General features: G+C 41.3%; 1 protein-coding gene across 1 annotated transcript in view; it reads right to left on the reverse strand.

The window, feature by feature from the left end:
* Nucleotides 1–13,378: 13,378 nt before the first annotated feature.
* The window catches only part of tmx3b (thioredoxin related transmembrane protein 3b), a 39,841-nt gene continuing 38,153 nt past the window's right edge, over nucleotides 13,379–15,066 (reverse strand). The window contains exon 16 of the mRNA XM_074622506.1: nucleotides 13,379–14,984. Within this exon, the coding sequence (XP_074478607.1) occupies nucleotides 14,715–14,984 (270 nt within the window). The 3' untranslated portion in view covers nucleotides 13,379–14,714. The remainder of the gene's footprint in view (nucleotides 14,985–15,066) is intronic.

Here is a 15,066-nt window from a genome sequence, read left to right on the forward strand (position 1 = left end):
AAGTAACATTTTCAATGCAAGTCTTTACTTGTAGTATTTCTACAGTGTGGTATGAATACTTTTACTTAAGTAGAGGATCTGAATACTTCCTCCACATTGGCTGTAAGAGTCCTCTAGTGCTGACAAAGGATGGAAATGGTGATTCTATTGAACAATGCTGAAGCGTAGTTGAACTCGGGTCATCCAGTTAAAGGTTATCACTGCTCAGTCTGCCTAAAGTACCCGCTGTCGTGAGGTTAAAACAAACAATGGGTTATTCAAATGTCTGCTCTTTAGAAATGGGATCAGGACGTGTCAATCAGTGTAACCGTTTAATCTCTGATCCTCTCCAGATTCAGACGGTCATTTTAATAACTGTTTATTCACATGCAAAAATACGATGTCTCTCCTGCATGCTGATGAGCAAAGAAGAGCAACTTTTCAGATTCATTCTGATATCAGACGCCCGTTTACAGAAGCAAAAGAGAGAGAGAGATGGGGGGATTAATTATAGAGCTGGTTTGTATGTGTGCACATGTTTCTATCTGCATCATGAGTGGGTTTGGGGTAATTTAAATACAATTCTTGATAAGCCGTTTTGAAGTTAAAGAAGACAAGGTTGTTTCTGCCTTGATAACAGGAAGTATTAAAACATAGCAGCAGCATAAAGTGGACGTGTCATCTACTATAAACCACCGAGAAGTCTCAGTTGCTCGGGTTGGTCGTACCCATGTGAATAAGGAAGTTAAGGTGCTTTCTGATACCTGCTCACACCATGAAAATGGACTATTTTGTTTGTGCCACATTCATTTTGGGAAGTCATAAATCGTAGTTACAGGTTTCTCTCTTCCATTTTCCCTCTACACTGACTGGAGTCAAGCCATAAAACACAGCAGATATGTGTTTATACATATACAGAGATATATTTAAGAACAGCAAAACCTGGTTAAAAATTAAATTAGGTAATTGATCATTCGCTAAACACCAGCCCCCAAACAGCGATTATCCAATTACAGCCTAGCAACCGTTGCCAGGCAGAGCCACCCAGTGGTGGAGGAGGTATTCAGACCCTTTACTTAAGTAAAAGTACTCATACCACACTGTATAAATATACTGTTACAAGTAAAAGTCTTGCATTGAAAGTGTTACTTAAGTAAAAGTATGCAAGTATAATCAGGAAACTGTACTTAAAGTTCTCAATGCAGAAAAAAAGCCCAAAGTCTATGCCAAAGGGAGTTACTCTCCCTCACAGAAACACTGCTCCTGAACTGCCTGAACCGCCTTGCTTGAAGTCCCGTCTTTTCTTCCGTAACGTGGTGATGTCACCAAGTAACACATTTGCATAATATCTGGCTAGCAGCTAGTTTGGAACAACCTCAAACAAAGCTAGTTAGAGCAGAGCTGGAGCGGAGTCCGAAGAGTTTGGTTCCTTTAACCAATCACAACAGAGTGGGCCAGCTGACCAATCAGTGCAGACTGGGCTTCTAAGGGGCGGGGCTCAAACAGAGCGTTTCAGACAGAGGGTGAAAAATGGTGCAGCAGCACAGCTGGTAAGAGAAAAATAAAGCGTTTTTTCAACATTAAAGCATGTAAACATGTTCTAGTAGAAGCCTAGATATAAGTATGCACCTGAAAATAATAAGCATAATAGGTCCTCTTTAATTATATGAGAAGTTAAACTTCTACGCTAATGATCAGCATGTTGTTATATCAAAGTAAGATGCATAGTATTGAATGTAGCCAGCTGATTTTCATCAGCAGTAGCCAAGCCAAATAGGAACAAACTAAACAGTATAAATAGCCCCTGTGTCCTTTAGCTGCATGTGATGGAGAGGGGTGAGAATATCAAGGCAAAGCAATGTGTAATTTACAAAGAAAGATAAATGGATAAAGCAGTGGAGCAGGAGCATCAGCATTCATCATTTTAGTAAGATTGTCATCTTAATTGTATTACGCTTTATTCCGCATAACACAGAGATGTGCAGCTAAGCAGCGCCACGCTCTGCATCTTGTTTTGTGTCTCTTTGTCTCAGAGATGAATAAAAATATCAGCAGATTCAGAGAAGCTGTTACAGATGTTAAAGCGATGCTTTGTTGCTCTGTAAGGGAGTTAACATCTGATAACAAACTATGATTGCTATTAAAGGAGCAATAGGCGTTTATTTAAAGTAACAACATCTGATTCTGGAGTTTATAAAATAACTCCCAGGCAGATCAGATTTTGGGCAGAAACACCTTGATAAGAAAGTAAACTGTTCCTATCTTTGATGACTACTGATACCACACGTGTGCTTGTTTTTAAAGGCGGGAACAGTTGGCGTGTGTTTCTCTTCCCGCTGTCAGGACGAGCTGATTGATACAAACTGGTGCAGCAAAGGACTTTCGGCCCGCTTCTTTGCTCCTGACAAATGTATCCTCTAAGTGTTTGTGGCAGGCTGTGATCCTGCAGGACCTTTCATGTTTCGTATGAGCGTTGAATTTTTTTCATTAACTCCAGGTGCGCCGTCCCGTCTCCGCCATCCGTTGGCCCGAGCTGCACACAGCTCACTAACTCCAAGCGCCACTTCCACTTTCCGCTCTGTTTAAACCAAGTCCAGATAGGCGGAAACGCATGACAGACAATCTGTGCCCTAGTTGCAGCTGCACCACGCGGGCACGCACATCACACAGACAGAGACACAGAGAAGTGAAGCCACAGAAGACAACCCACTTTGGGAGAAAAACAGGGCTGAGGGCCAGTTCTGAATCTGCCTCTGGCTGTCCTTGACGAACCTCCGGGCCAGATCCTCCTGGGTGGTCTAAGCAGCGTGGATCTCTGAGAAGATTTATCTGGATGGTTGACAACTTGTGCACCACTCATCCCGGCTGCTCGCGTCCCCACAGAGAGCACATGTCACTGCCTTAAAAGCAATGCTGCTTGACAATGACATTGTGGGGTTGTTTTTATCTGGTATTCACTTTATTTTGGAGCAGTTCTGAGGAAGTTTTGAGGAAGTTCACTTTGACTATTTTTCATTTGTTTGTCAGTGTGATTATAGTTAGAGATATTCCTATTGAAACTTTGTAGGCTACTGTTTGTTTATTTGGAACATTAGCTGTGCTATCACATCTAAAAATATACATAATGGCAATACAAACACCACATACGCACCACTCACAGTTACATAATGACAATGCAACACCCAATAGAGCGCTGCAGGAATGAGTTAACATTTTAGCACTTCTGGTTCCGTCGTCTGGAAGTCAACGGGTTTTTGAATGGGTTTTTAGTTAGATGCCTGAAATAAGGTCTGTGGTTAACACAAGCTGAAGAGATTTTAATGTTTTGTTCTACGATATAAAATACGTAAGTAAATACCCCACTCTTGAATTTTGAAGCTTTTATATGTCTTAAAAATGGCGGTTGCTAACAAGTGGCTAAATTAAACTATAATACGTCAATACGCCGACTCGTCCTCCTTTACAGCCTCGTTGTGTTTATACCCACGTTCATGCGACAGTGGTGTAGTTCGTTTATAGCCTAACGTTAGCTTTTTACTTCTGGCGATTGCATTCACACTTCAAAAATCATAAGTGGTGTTCGTCTGTGAAGATTATCTTGCTGAAAGTATTCAGAATGACATGCTATCCATATAATATACACAATATAATAACATTACACTGTAAAACTTTGTGCAGGATTTAGTGGAATAACAAAACTTAAGGCCAAATACAGTATTTGTTTAACTTTATCACTATAAAATATCCTATTACAGTAGCAGCAAATCTCAGCAAATCTGGGTCTTTTAATAGCTCCAAAGACCAGGTTGAAAACAAAAGGCGATCGTGCTTTCGCAGTACTGGCTCCCCGACTCTGGAACAGTCTTCCAATTGGCATTAGATCAGCAGACTCGGTCACAACTTTTAAATCCCGTCTTAAAACCCACTTTTATAAAATGGCTTTTCAATCAGATGAATTTTAGTCTTTTGTATGCTTGTGTGCTGATGTGTATATATGTGCATATGTAACTGTATGAATATGTAAATGCTTGTTTCTTAATTTTTCCATTATATTGTTTTTATTTAATTATTTATGTTTCAGTGTTTTCTGTTGTACATTATGTGGATTTCCTTGGAAAGCACTTTGTGCTTTGTGCTCGAAAAGTGCTCTACAAATAAACTTATTATTATTATTAGCACATAGTTGTGTATCAATACTAAGTAGAATATTAGTATAAAATATATGAGGCTTTGTCAGTATGATAATTCTAATGAAAACAAGTGCAGTAATTAAGGCAAAAATATTTCTTTAAATTAATAAGAATTCATCACTCCGGGATACCATCACTACTATGGGAACAAAGGTATAGCAGGATGAAAAGCTACCTAATTAGTACTTCCAGAGCATAATTAACATCACTAACAACTAAATGTAGTACATTTGTCAGGACAACTTCTGTAGAAGAAGCATGTTGAGGATAAACTAGATTCCCTGTTAACTTTTGACTGAATTTGTGTCTTTTCTTCTAGTGGCAGCCAGATGTTGAAAACAGGAAAATGTCATTTAGCTGTCTCAGTGAATGTCTTAGTGTTTTCATTAAAATTTTAAAAATCCTTTTTTAGATTCATCTCTTTTATTCTTGAGTGTCACCAACAACAGGTTGCATTTTGAATGTGTTTTCCCACACCCACAGCGAACACATATTAAAGACACTTTTCAGTGGCGCCTAATGCAACGACAATAATTCAATGCAACAACCAGGAAAAAGCCTGTTTACAACCCAGAAGGTTTCTATCTTGTATATTAGCAGAAAGCCCAGAGGAGTGTGTTAGACTCGGTCCTACAAAACACAAACAGGCCTCCAGCCTCATTAAAGCCTCTTTTTAAATGTGTTCCTGAGCCGTCTATCAACAAGAATGTATTTTTAAGAGATTATTTTGCACCTCTGGGTCATTTTAAACCAAATAACTGCTCACAATTATGTTTTCCTAATTATGATTATTTCATGATTACATTACAGAGCTCCCCGGCCGTCGCAAAAACACAACACGGCCTCCAGGCTATCGGGGTAGCGAGGTGACAGTGTCACTGAAAGCAATTAAAAAGCTATCAGAGGCAGCTGAAAAGAAAACATTTCCTATTAGATTGCAAAGTTAACCAGTGGCCTGAGCCAAATGTGGCCACAGGAGCACTAAGACGTTATTACTCTCTGCAGGCGCTCTGCTGTTATTCCTCTGTGGTGCTGGATGCTAAAGTGGGCTCAGTATAATGACCACTAAGAGCACTTTGCACCGCTGCTCCAGAGAATGGCACATCAGGAGCGCTTGTCTCTACTCCACTTGTCATTGTTCACATGAACGCTCAAAAAGGCGTCTGGTAAATTTTGAATGCATTATTTTCCTCCAGTGTAGGATGCAGGGACGTGGGCGGGGCCGTCCCTCCCCGGAGGCTGTTTGATCAACCTACAATTAAGACCCTTCAAAATAAAGTCTTCAAGAATCTGACACAAGTGCAGCCGCTATATTCTTTCTTCCAACCTCATTCAGTGGAACAATAAGATTCATTAATGTTAAAGGAATTGTTCGACATTTTGGGAAATGCACTGATTAAACTTTCTTGCCAAGAACTAGCTGAGAAGATTAATGACATTCTCATATCTGTCTATTAGATATGAAACTAGAGCCAGGAGGCAGTGAACGTGGCTCTGTTTGAAGGTTGAAACATCTGCCTACCAGCACCTCTAAAGCTCACTGATTAACACGTTATATTTCATTTGTTTCATCTGTATAGAGACTTCAGTGAAAAGACAACAAGTTGTGGTTTTATGCTGCTCCCGGCTGAGGAATAGTTCACCGCATGAGCCTCTCCAAAACCACAACCTCTGGACAGAGTCAGGCTAACTGTTTCTCCCTGTTTCCACTAGAGTGACCAGATCACAACAAACCAAATGTGGGACAAAGACTATGTTTGTGTGGGACAATGTGGGACACGTTACCAAGGCTGAGAGGTAGTCTCTAATTTTGATATAGTGTCCATCTAACTTAAAGAAATTAACATTTCTATTCTGTCTTTTAGCTCGTAATATCTTTATGTTTTGCCCTCCGTTTGATTCAGGAGCCAACAACTCTAGAGGTTAGCCTACAGGTTACTGTGTCGCTTCACATCATATTCCCCCACCCCCGAGTAAAACTGAAAAATAACAACGCAAATTTCACAAAAAACTCTCTGAGAATCGCCTTCCACCAGCTTCACCAAGTTATAAGTAGTTTCCCAGTCTTTGGTGTAGCTGCGTTTCCTTTTCTTTGTGGTAGCTTCCGTTACATTCTGCCTAAATCTGCAGAAAGTACTGTAGGTTGTGCGTTAACATCGAACACAGCCCCGTGATGATTTTTTGTTACAAGAAGTGACACGAGAGGGTGGAGCTAAGTACAACCAAACGACATTTTTAGGCGACCAAAAAGGTTATAATTAACTTTAATGAACTGAAAACACACTGTGTAAGAGTTAAAGTTGTAAGATGAAAAGACGGACAACTAGACCAGACAACAACAATAATTTAATACACCAGTGTGAGTCCAAACCCTAATTAAACCTAAAACGTCAAATATACCCTTTTAGCGACATGTATATATTAATTAGAGAAGTCCATTAATTATTTAAGAGCACAACAACTCCACAACAAGCCAATCTTGTTTTTGTTTCTGTATTGTGGAAGTGATGTAAACACTGCTTTTCTATAAGGGGTTTATGATATATATATAATATTCAGTATATAAACACAGCCCTCGTCTCTGAGCTCTGAAAGGATTACTGTGTGAAAGCTGTTAACTTAAATAAATCCCACTTCCTTCCCAGAATACAGCTCCTCATGCCCCAGTAGTATTTCCTGAGATATCCAGTTTTTAGGGGTTAAAGGGATTCAGAGCGGGTTCCCACAAGCTCTCTCCTATTTCTACAATGTGTTGCCGTGGCAGCAAAAGGTCCTCACATCAACACCGTTAGTGTGTGTGTGTGTACAGTATAAGTGTTGTTACTGTACCATCATTAAGACCCAGCTGGCTACAGTCACTATAAGGGGGTTTGGGAGTATAAGCTCTGCACCCAGCAGGCCAGTCACGTAACGTCCCTGAACATCTGTGTGAAGGGACTAAGATCAGATTAAACACAGGCTATGAAGGCTGTCACACACACATACTGCAAACATCCGTGTGTTGATGAACCTGTTGTCTTCCTTGACTGTGAAAGCTGATTTTTTTTAAGCTCTCTGGGTAATAATCAGACTGGAGGATGGAAACAGCCCGTGGCGAGTGGGTGGGAGTGACGGCGTCAGCAGCAGCTGAGCTCGGGCACATGTCACCTCCTCCAGGAACGTCTCCGTCTCAGGTACTGTAAGTCACCCCGACCCCCCTGAGGGGACAGGTCCCTTCAGTAAACGCTCACGACCCGGGCAACATCATTAGGCAGCTGCTGTGTGGCAGCAGCTCCTTGGCAGAGTGATAAGCAGAAACACTCCAGCGGGAAATGCTTACAGTGCACTTAGAGGTGACAGAGATAATGTGGGCCGTGCACTTGTTATTCTCTGCAGAGCTGCTCATCATTTGTACGCTTCAGCTATAAATAAAGATTTGTCACAGACCGAGATATGGAGTCTGGAGCTGCAGTCGTCTTGAATTTTATGATTCCTAATTGACCGTTTACTAAAAAACCTCTCACTCAAACGGTGATTGTCCAATCAGAGCTTAGCAACCGGGGACAGGATCACCACTATATCAATACCAATACCTTTATTATGGCTGTCAATCGATTAAAATATTTAATCACAAATGAATCGCACATTTTTTATCTGTTCAAAATGTACCTTAAAGGGAGATTTATCAAGTATTTAATACTCTTATCAACATGGAAGTGGGCAAATATGCTTTCTTTATGCAAATATATGTATATATTTATTATTGGAAATCAATAAACAACACAAAACAATGACAAATATTGTCCAGAAACCCTCACAGGTACTGCATGGAAATGTCTGTAAAGGGGAGACTCGTGGGTACCCATAGAACCCATTTTCATTCACATATCTTGAGGTCAGAGGTCAAGGGGACCCCTTTGAAAATGGCCTTGCCAGTTTTTCCTCGCCAAAATGTAGCATAAGTTTGGAGCGTTATTTAACCTCCTTCGCAACAAGCTAGTATGACATGGTTGGTACCAATGATTCTTTAGGTTTTGTAGTTTCACATGGTACCAGTATTTTCACTCTAGCTTTAAAACTGAGCATGCTACACCCTAAAAATCACAAGTTGTGTTAAAGAAATTAGTTGTTGCATTAAAGCGTTATTCTAGCGTTAACTTTGACAGCCCTAAATATTATTGTTAAAAAGCAATTTATCAACTATCATGTAAGGGAGAGAAAAATGCCTCGAGTTATTAGGCAAATGCATTATTAATAAGCTACTTCTGAATATGTTTTAATTACCACTAAATAATTTGCCAAACACCGGGCATTCCTTTTAAATATTCTCCGTTAATTACTTAATCACATGCATGTTTAAACACGAGACAGTTTGGATGGTAAATACTGGTAAATGGTTAAAAAATGACAGAATTCGGAGCAGTAAATCTGCCCTCTTATCACTGCAGACTACCATGTGAGCCATGAGAGAATGTAAAGCATGACAGTGTGCAGTACGGGGGGTGGGGTGAACGGTAAATAGATGTTATCTGCAGATGGGATTGTGGTGAAATCATATTTGTGGTGAGCCTTATTAATAATGTATAGTCACAGGGGAGCACTAATGGAGAGTTCAGGTTTACATAACACTGCATCAAAACAGACATTATGATTAGAATTGGGATAAAAACTGTATGTTGTCTATCTATAGAGTTCTGCAGGGATGACGTATTTCTGTAGCCAGGAAGTTAGCATTGCCCTGGTTCCCTCGACAAAAATCCAATGGGATTTTTCCATTGGGTTTTGGATTATTGCAGAAAATAAGCTCCGTGGCAAACAAACATTTATGATACTTACACATTGTGATCAGCAAGATAATCTCCACAAATTAACACCACTTTTATGATCTTTGAAGTGATAATGCAATCACCAGAAGTATAAGCTAACGTCAGGCTATAAACAAACCACACCACGGTGCATGAGCACGAGTATAGGCTACACGTAAATGTTTCAAAATTCATGTGTGGGATATTTACTGACATCTTCAATATCGTAGAACAACATGTTAGAATCTCTGCAGCTTGTTAACCACAGACCTTATTTCAGGCATCTAAGTAAAAACCCTTTGACGTCCAGACGAGGGAACCGGAAGTGCTAAAATGCTAACTCTTTTCCAAGTTTTAGGACTGCAGCACTCTATTATGTATGTTTTTCTTATTGAAATAATCAATTAGCAATATATAAGGTGCAGTGTGTAGGTTCTGGCAGCATCTAGCGGTGAGGTTGCAGATTGCAACCGACTGAAACTTCTCCCGTGTGCCAAACGTGTTGGAGAACTATGGTGGTCGACGTTCTGGGCTACTGTACAAACATGGCGGCCGGCTACGTGAAGAGGACCAACTCTGTATGTAGATATTATTATTAAACGGCTCATTCTAAGGTAACGAAAACTCAATTCTTATTTTCAGGTGATTATACACTAAAGAAAATATACTTAATTCTATTTCTGCCCAACGTATCCTCATACAACAGTTCATATGATATTTTACGAAAAAATGATTCCTCATTTTTTGTTTGTTTTCCTACGAATGTCCAGCAACATCTGTCAATATCCGCTCGTTACATGCATACAGTCTTTTCAAAATAAACTTCTGTCTTCACAGAAAACAACTTCCTTAGGTTTAGGCAATAAAACTACTTAAGTTAGGTTTCGGAAAAGATCGTGGTGTGGGTTAAAATAACTCCAGAAGTGGCGTTACTCAAGTACACGGGGCACAAACAGCGGTCTCCTGGGTGAAAGTCTGGTATTTTTAGACCCACCCATCCTCCCCAACTTCCTCCCTATGCGGCGTTCGCACAAATTGATTTTGTGGGATATACAAGAATTACAGTGCATTACTTCTCGTAAGTATAGCTACAAACAGTGTATGAGAACAGCCTGTTCCGCCAATAGATCCCCCTAAATGCTGCACAGTGTTCCTTTAATTTAGATTGACATAAGTGTGTTTCAGAAGCAGGGTGTATGCTTGCCTCTAATGCGTTGTTCTTATCTCAGCTGACAGATACTATCCCCCTGTGTGTGTGTGTGTGTGTGTGTGTGTGTGTGTGTGTGTGTTGATGATTTCTGATGCAGAAGTTGTAACAGCTTTGATGGGCATCTCCGCACAGCAGCACACAGCAGTCATTTTCACACAAGCGCCGAAGAAATGTTTTCCAAAATGTCAGGTCAACACAACAGCAACGAGCACCATCAATCCGCTGACAGGCTGACAAGCGGCTATTAAACCCAGTTGAACTGTTGATGTGAAGTCACAGCACCAAAAATAGTCTGACGGACGGGACCACGAGAAACTATCTGACTGCTGAGCTGATGATGGAGACGCAGACAAAATAGGGTTTACTGAGGGGAGGGCGACATCTCAGAAAAGGGCAAACATTGTTTGTGTAATTAGGCATCGAGGTAGTTGTGGCAGCAAACAGATGGACTCGAGCAGCTGCAGCCATCTATCAGCCGTAATGCAAAAAACACCGCTTTCCTAAGAGGAGAACAAGTGTGGGCTGGTTTCCATGGTGAGCGAGGCTAATCAGCCATTGTTGAGTGACACAAACTGAGCTGAGAATAGCCCTGAAGTACAGGCTCGGATCATTAACTACAATAACCATCCATCTCTTTACCTTGACCCGACACGCGACCCCCACCACCATTAAACACCTCCCCGCGTTAGTCAGGAATGAGATGATTACTAGCTCGCCTTAAAAACGCCGTTTCAACATGAGACAGACGTCAGAATGAGCAGCAAAGTGTAATTGCCCTTGTCTGGAGCGCGAGATTGTTGGTTCTCCGGAAGAAAAGAGACAGGAGGCCTTCTTCATTTGCCACGCGATGAAACTCATTCTCAGAATATATAGCGGGGTAATTGAGCGATGAATTACTTTTTGCATCAGCAACACTCGGTGACACTGATTCTGATGTAGTAATATATTATCTCCCCCCCCTTTGAGGTGATTTATCCTCAAAATGACATCCAATGGAAACGATCTCCTTTATCACACCTGAAAAACAACAACCTTCTCTCTCTCTGTCTCAAACTGTGTGCGGGTCAGGCCTTCAGAAAGTTCGCCATGACATTGTGCTTTTTCATTATGTTAAGTCACGTCTCCGAGTTTGACTTCAGAGCGCCGTCATTCCCTAAAGAGAAGAAATAAATGAGTTTCACATCAAGTAATGCAATCAGCCGCGGTTAAACCTCGATCTCCAAAAATATGATTACATCTGCTATAATTGAGTCGACACCTCTACCTCGGATTATACCGCCTGACGAGAGAGAGAGAAAAAAACGCATTTAATATACGTGTGATAATTGGAGATAGACGGAGAAGTAGATAAGATGGACAAAAGATACGCGTCAACAAGGAGAAAAAGAGGACAATCTTTATTTCAATCTTTCAAACCTGTATAATAAAGTGTGACAATCTCAATTCAAACCCAAAGAGGAAGTTTGGCAGAGAATGGTAGGCAACTACAAAGACCAGAAGGCAAGGCGAGGGCATGGTTTCCTTTTAGTGCAGTTTCACAGTAATAATACAGATGACCTCTGTATATTTAAAAACAGCAGGTGTTCTTAGGTTGAGGTGCCTAAGTCGATCAAGTCACGAGATTTACTGAGCTACAAAAGCACGATGAAGTGAAGAATGCTGGGATTGAGGATTACCTTTACCTTTATACAATAATAGCAGAAACAGCTCAAGACATTCATTAAAAATATCATTTCCATTTAGTAGTTTAGTAGTTTGCTCAGTTTTCATTACGTGAGATGTAAAGTTTGAACGTGGACCTAGAATTAAGATTACTCTTCCCAAGGTCAATGATGAACTTAATGCTCATTCATCACCATGTGTTGAAGTTCCCTCGAGAGAAAGCCTGTTACAGAAGCTGTCGTCGCTCATTTCAGACTTATAATTACTCTGCAGCTTTGTACGTTGAACATAATGCACGAATGTTTCGGATGAATAATGTAAAAACAAATGCAGAGAGGGAATAATAATCCACTCTAAAAGAATAGTTTGACATTTTGGGAAGTATTTGCATTCTTGTCGAGAGTTAGATGAGAAGATTGATATCACTAAAGTCAGCAGCCGATTAGCTTAGCTCAGCATAAAGACTGGAAGCAGAGGGGGAAACAGGGTCGGATCTAGAAGGTAAGGTGAATTGCGAAAACGTGCAAAAACTCTTGCGAGACTCGCTACCCGACGACCTATCCTAACCTAAACTATTCAAGGTCAATGCCTAACCTTAACCATCTCGCCGCATTTGTGGGTTACCTTCTAGACACGACCGGGAAACAGCTAGCCTGGCTCTTTCAATGGGGAAGAAACTGCCTACCAGCACCTCTAAATCTCTCTAACGAACATGTTATATCCAACACGTTTTCATATCAACTCGTCCCTAGGCGTCACTTTCTAACGCACTGGGTAGCTGGTATCGACTTTCTCATCTAACGCTCGGCATATTTACCAAAATGTCAAACTATTAAGCGATGGTTTCCAACTGATTTACACTTTTACCTGCCATCCTGGTTATTTAACACGAGAGATTTTTCAGTCCGTTCTCATTCCTAGGGCGTCAAATACCGCCACTTTGTCTCGGCCATCGGCGTTCGATACCACCAGACAAGGCACCCTTTAGTAGCGCCTGATGAGACGCACCGGGCTTTCCATTAACTACAATGTAAACACATCCGCGGAAACAGTTAAACGCCCAGAGAAAGTGATGTGGTGACGTAGTTTAAAGAGCGAAAGAGATAATGTTCGCGTCCCGTATGTTAAGTTTCACTTTCACGGTTACAATCTGCTGATCGTTCGTGTCCATGTTCCCAACATCAAGTCACATTTTCACTTTACAAACGTAGTAATTTTAAGCCCAACCATGTTGTTTTTTTCCTAAAACTAAGTGTTTTTGTTGCCTAAACCTAAGCGAAGAGTTTAATTCACAACATTAAGCACGTGTTTACTGCGACTGAAAAGTGACGCCGAGGGGTCTGACAAAACGTCAGTTTGTGACGAGTTGGGATGAGAACGTGTTGGATTTTTATACAGTATTTGTGTTTTTGTCTGTGCTCTTCCCACTAGTTTGGGGCTGTGTTGGGGGAAAAAAGGTGATTTCAGGTATTTCCGTTCACCAATCATGATTAAGAATCTTAGGACAGTCGATGAAAAATGTGCTTTTGTTGGCACAGAAGCGCCACTGTAAATTTCAGTGCCAACAGGTTTACCTTTATTTTTTCCTTCTTTAGTCACAAATATGTAATTTGTACTAAAAATAAAGAAACATGTTGTCAGGTGCTTTGACATGCTTCGCTGCCAGAGATTCCCTAAATCTAACAAGGTGCTGAGCATTTCTCATAAAAATGGTATCACACTGGGTGTAGCAGATTTTAGGATCACTTGCTCTTTTCATGTAACAGGCCGGCCACTTAAATCCAAGACGAAGCCACAACCTCGCCTATTACACACACTTTAGTATGAAAATAGGATAGAGATGGATTTCCGTGCCTTGAGAAAGCTAACAATAGTGGGGTTATGACAGAAAAAAAGGGGAGTGAAACTAAGTAGAAGGAAGATGGGCTTAATATTTTGTACGCTCAGTGTACGTCTCAGTGTATCGGGATTTAAACTTCAACCTGCCGACTGAATTCAATATAGCAACCAGTGATGGAAGACAGATTGAAATATGGAAACAGACAGAGCCAGTCTATCTGAAGAATAGGAGTTGTTAAAAGCTGCAAGAACTACTGATGCATGTTATGGGTGTCTGCTGTTCAGGTACAAGCCAGCTACACGAGGAATTCTGAGCAGGTTGGCCGTGTCAGAAAAAAATGTGCCATATTCCTCTATCAGACAGACTGATGCCAATTATTCCAGCTCTCATAAAGGAACACTAACAGGTAGCTGGCACGAGGATTAAGTAGCACGACTGTCTCGGCACTTTGCACCACTAGAAGAAGAAGAAATATTTTCAGGCAATAACATACAATAAAAAAAAGCACAATTCATTTATGGCAAGATTTTCCTTCTTGGGCACTTTCCTTTGCTTTCTACACGCGCCATGATAAGCCTACTTGGGTCGGGGGTAAAGTGTATTCATGTATTTAGTTTGAAGGAAGGTTTCTATTATTCTAGGTTATCATAGTAAACTGGAATTTAAAAGGAAAAAAAAGAGATAGGGACAAAAAAAAGAGGATTAGTGGTTACAAAACAACGAGAGAAGGGGTCGCACGTCACATGGAATAAACCACCGGTTGGTCGAATCGTAATAAATAAGCGGTTCGTTTGGTTCGTCCCTCCGTTTCTTGAACATCATGTGTTTAAAACGCCGTCGTTAAAAAGGCTGTTGGCTTGAAACGACGGCTTCGCTGAGCAGCTGACCTTAAACACAAAGATGGGAGAGCAGTTTGTGCTAGAGGAGCTTTGAGGGGGAGTGATATGAAAGACAAAGAAGCAGAGTAGTAACACATTGATATGTCTTTGAGTTTCATGTCATTGCATTTGACTAGGCCCATCATCCTCTATCCGGCGGGAGCCCCTGTGTTAATCGGTTTTCTTCTCCTCGGGATCCTTCTCTCCAACATCGTCTTCCTCGTTCTCGCCCTCTTCGGGGCCCTCCAGCTCAGCGGTGCGTTGCCCCTCCTCCTCCTCGTCCTCCTCCTCGTCAGTCAGGCCCTCCCTCTTGAGCGCGTCCATGTCATCCGAACCGTCGTCCGACTCAGCTGTGCAGATGCCGTAGCACATCAGGCTAATTACACCCAGCGGTAGGCCGAAGAGGAAGCAGCCCAGCAGCGGAGAGCTGCGAAACACTGACTGATGTAGGGGAGAGGAGACAACAAAAGATGAGAGGGAGACACAGAAGGGGAAGTGTGAGGGAGTCAAAAGTGAAGAGATG

The sequence above is a fragment of the Sebastes fasciatus genome, chromosome 21, assembly GCF_043250625.1.
Source record: "Sebastes fasciatus isolate fSebFas1 chromosome 21, fSebFas1.pri, whole genome shotgun sequence".
NCBI classification, from domain to species: Eukaryota; Metazoa; Chordata; class Actinopteri; order Perciformes; family Sebastidae; genus Sebastes; species Sebastes fasciatus.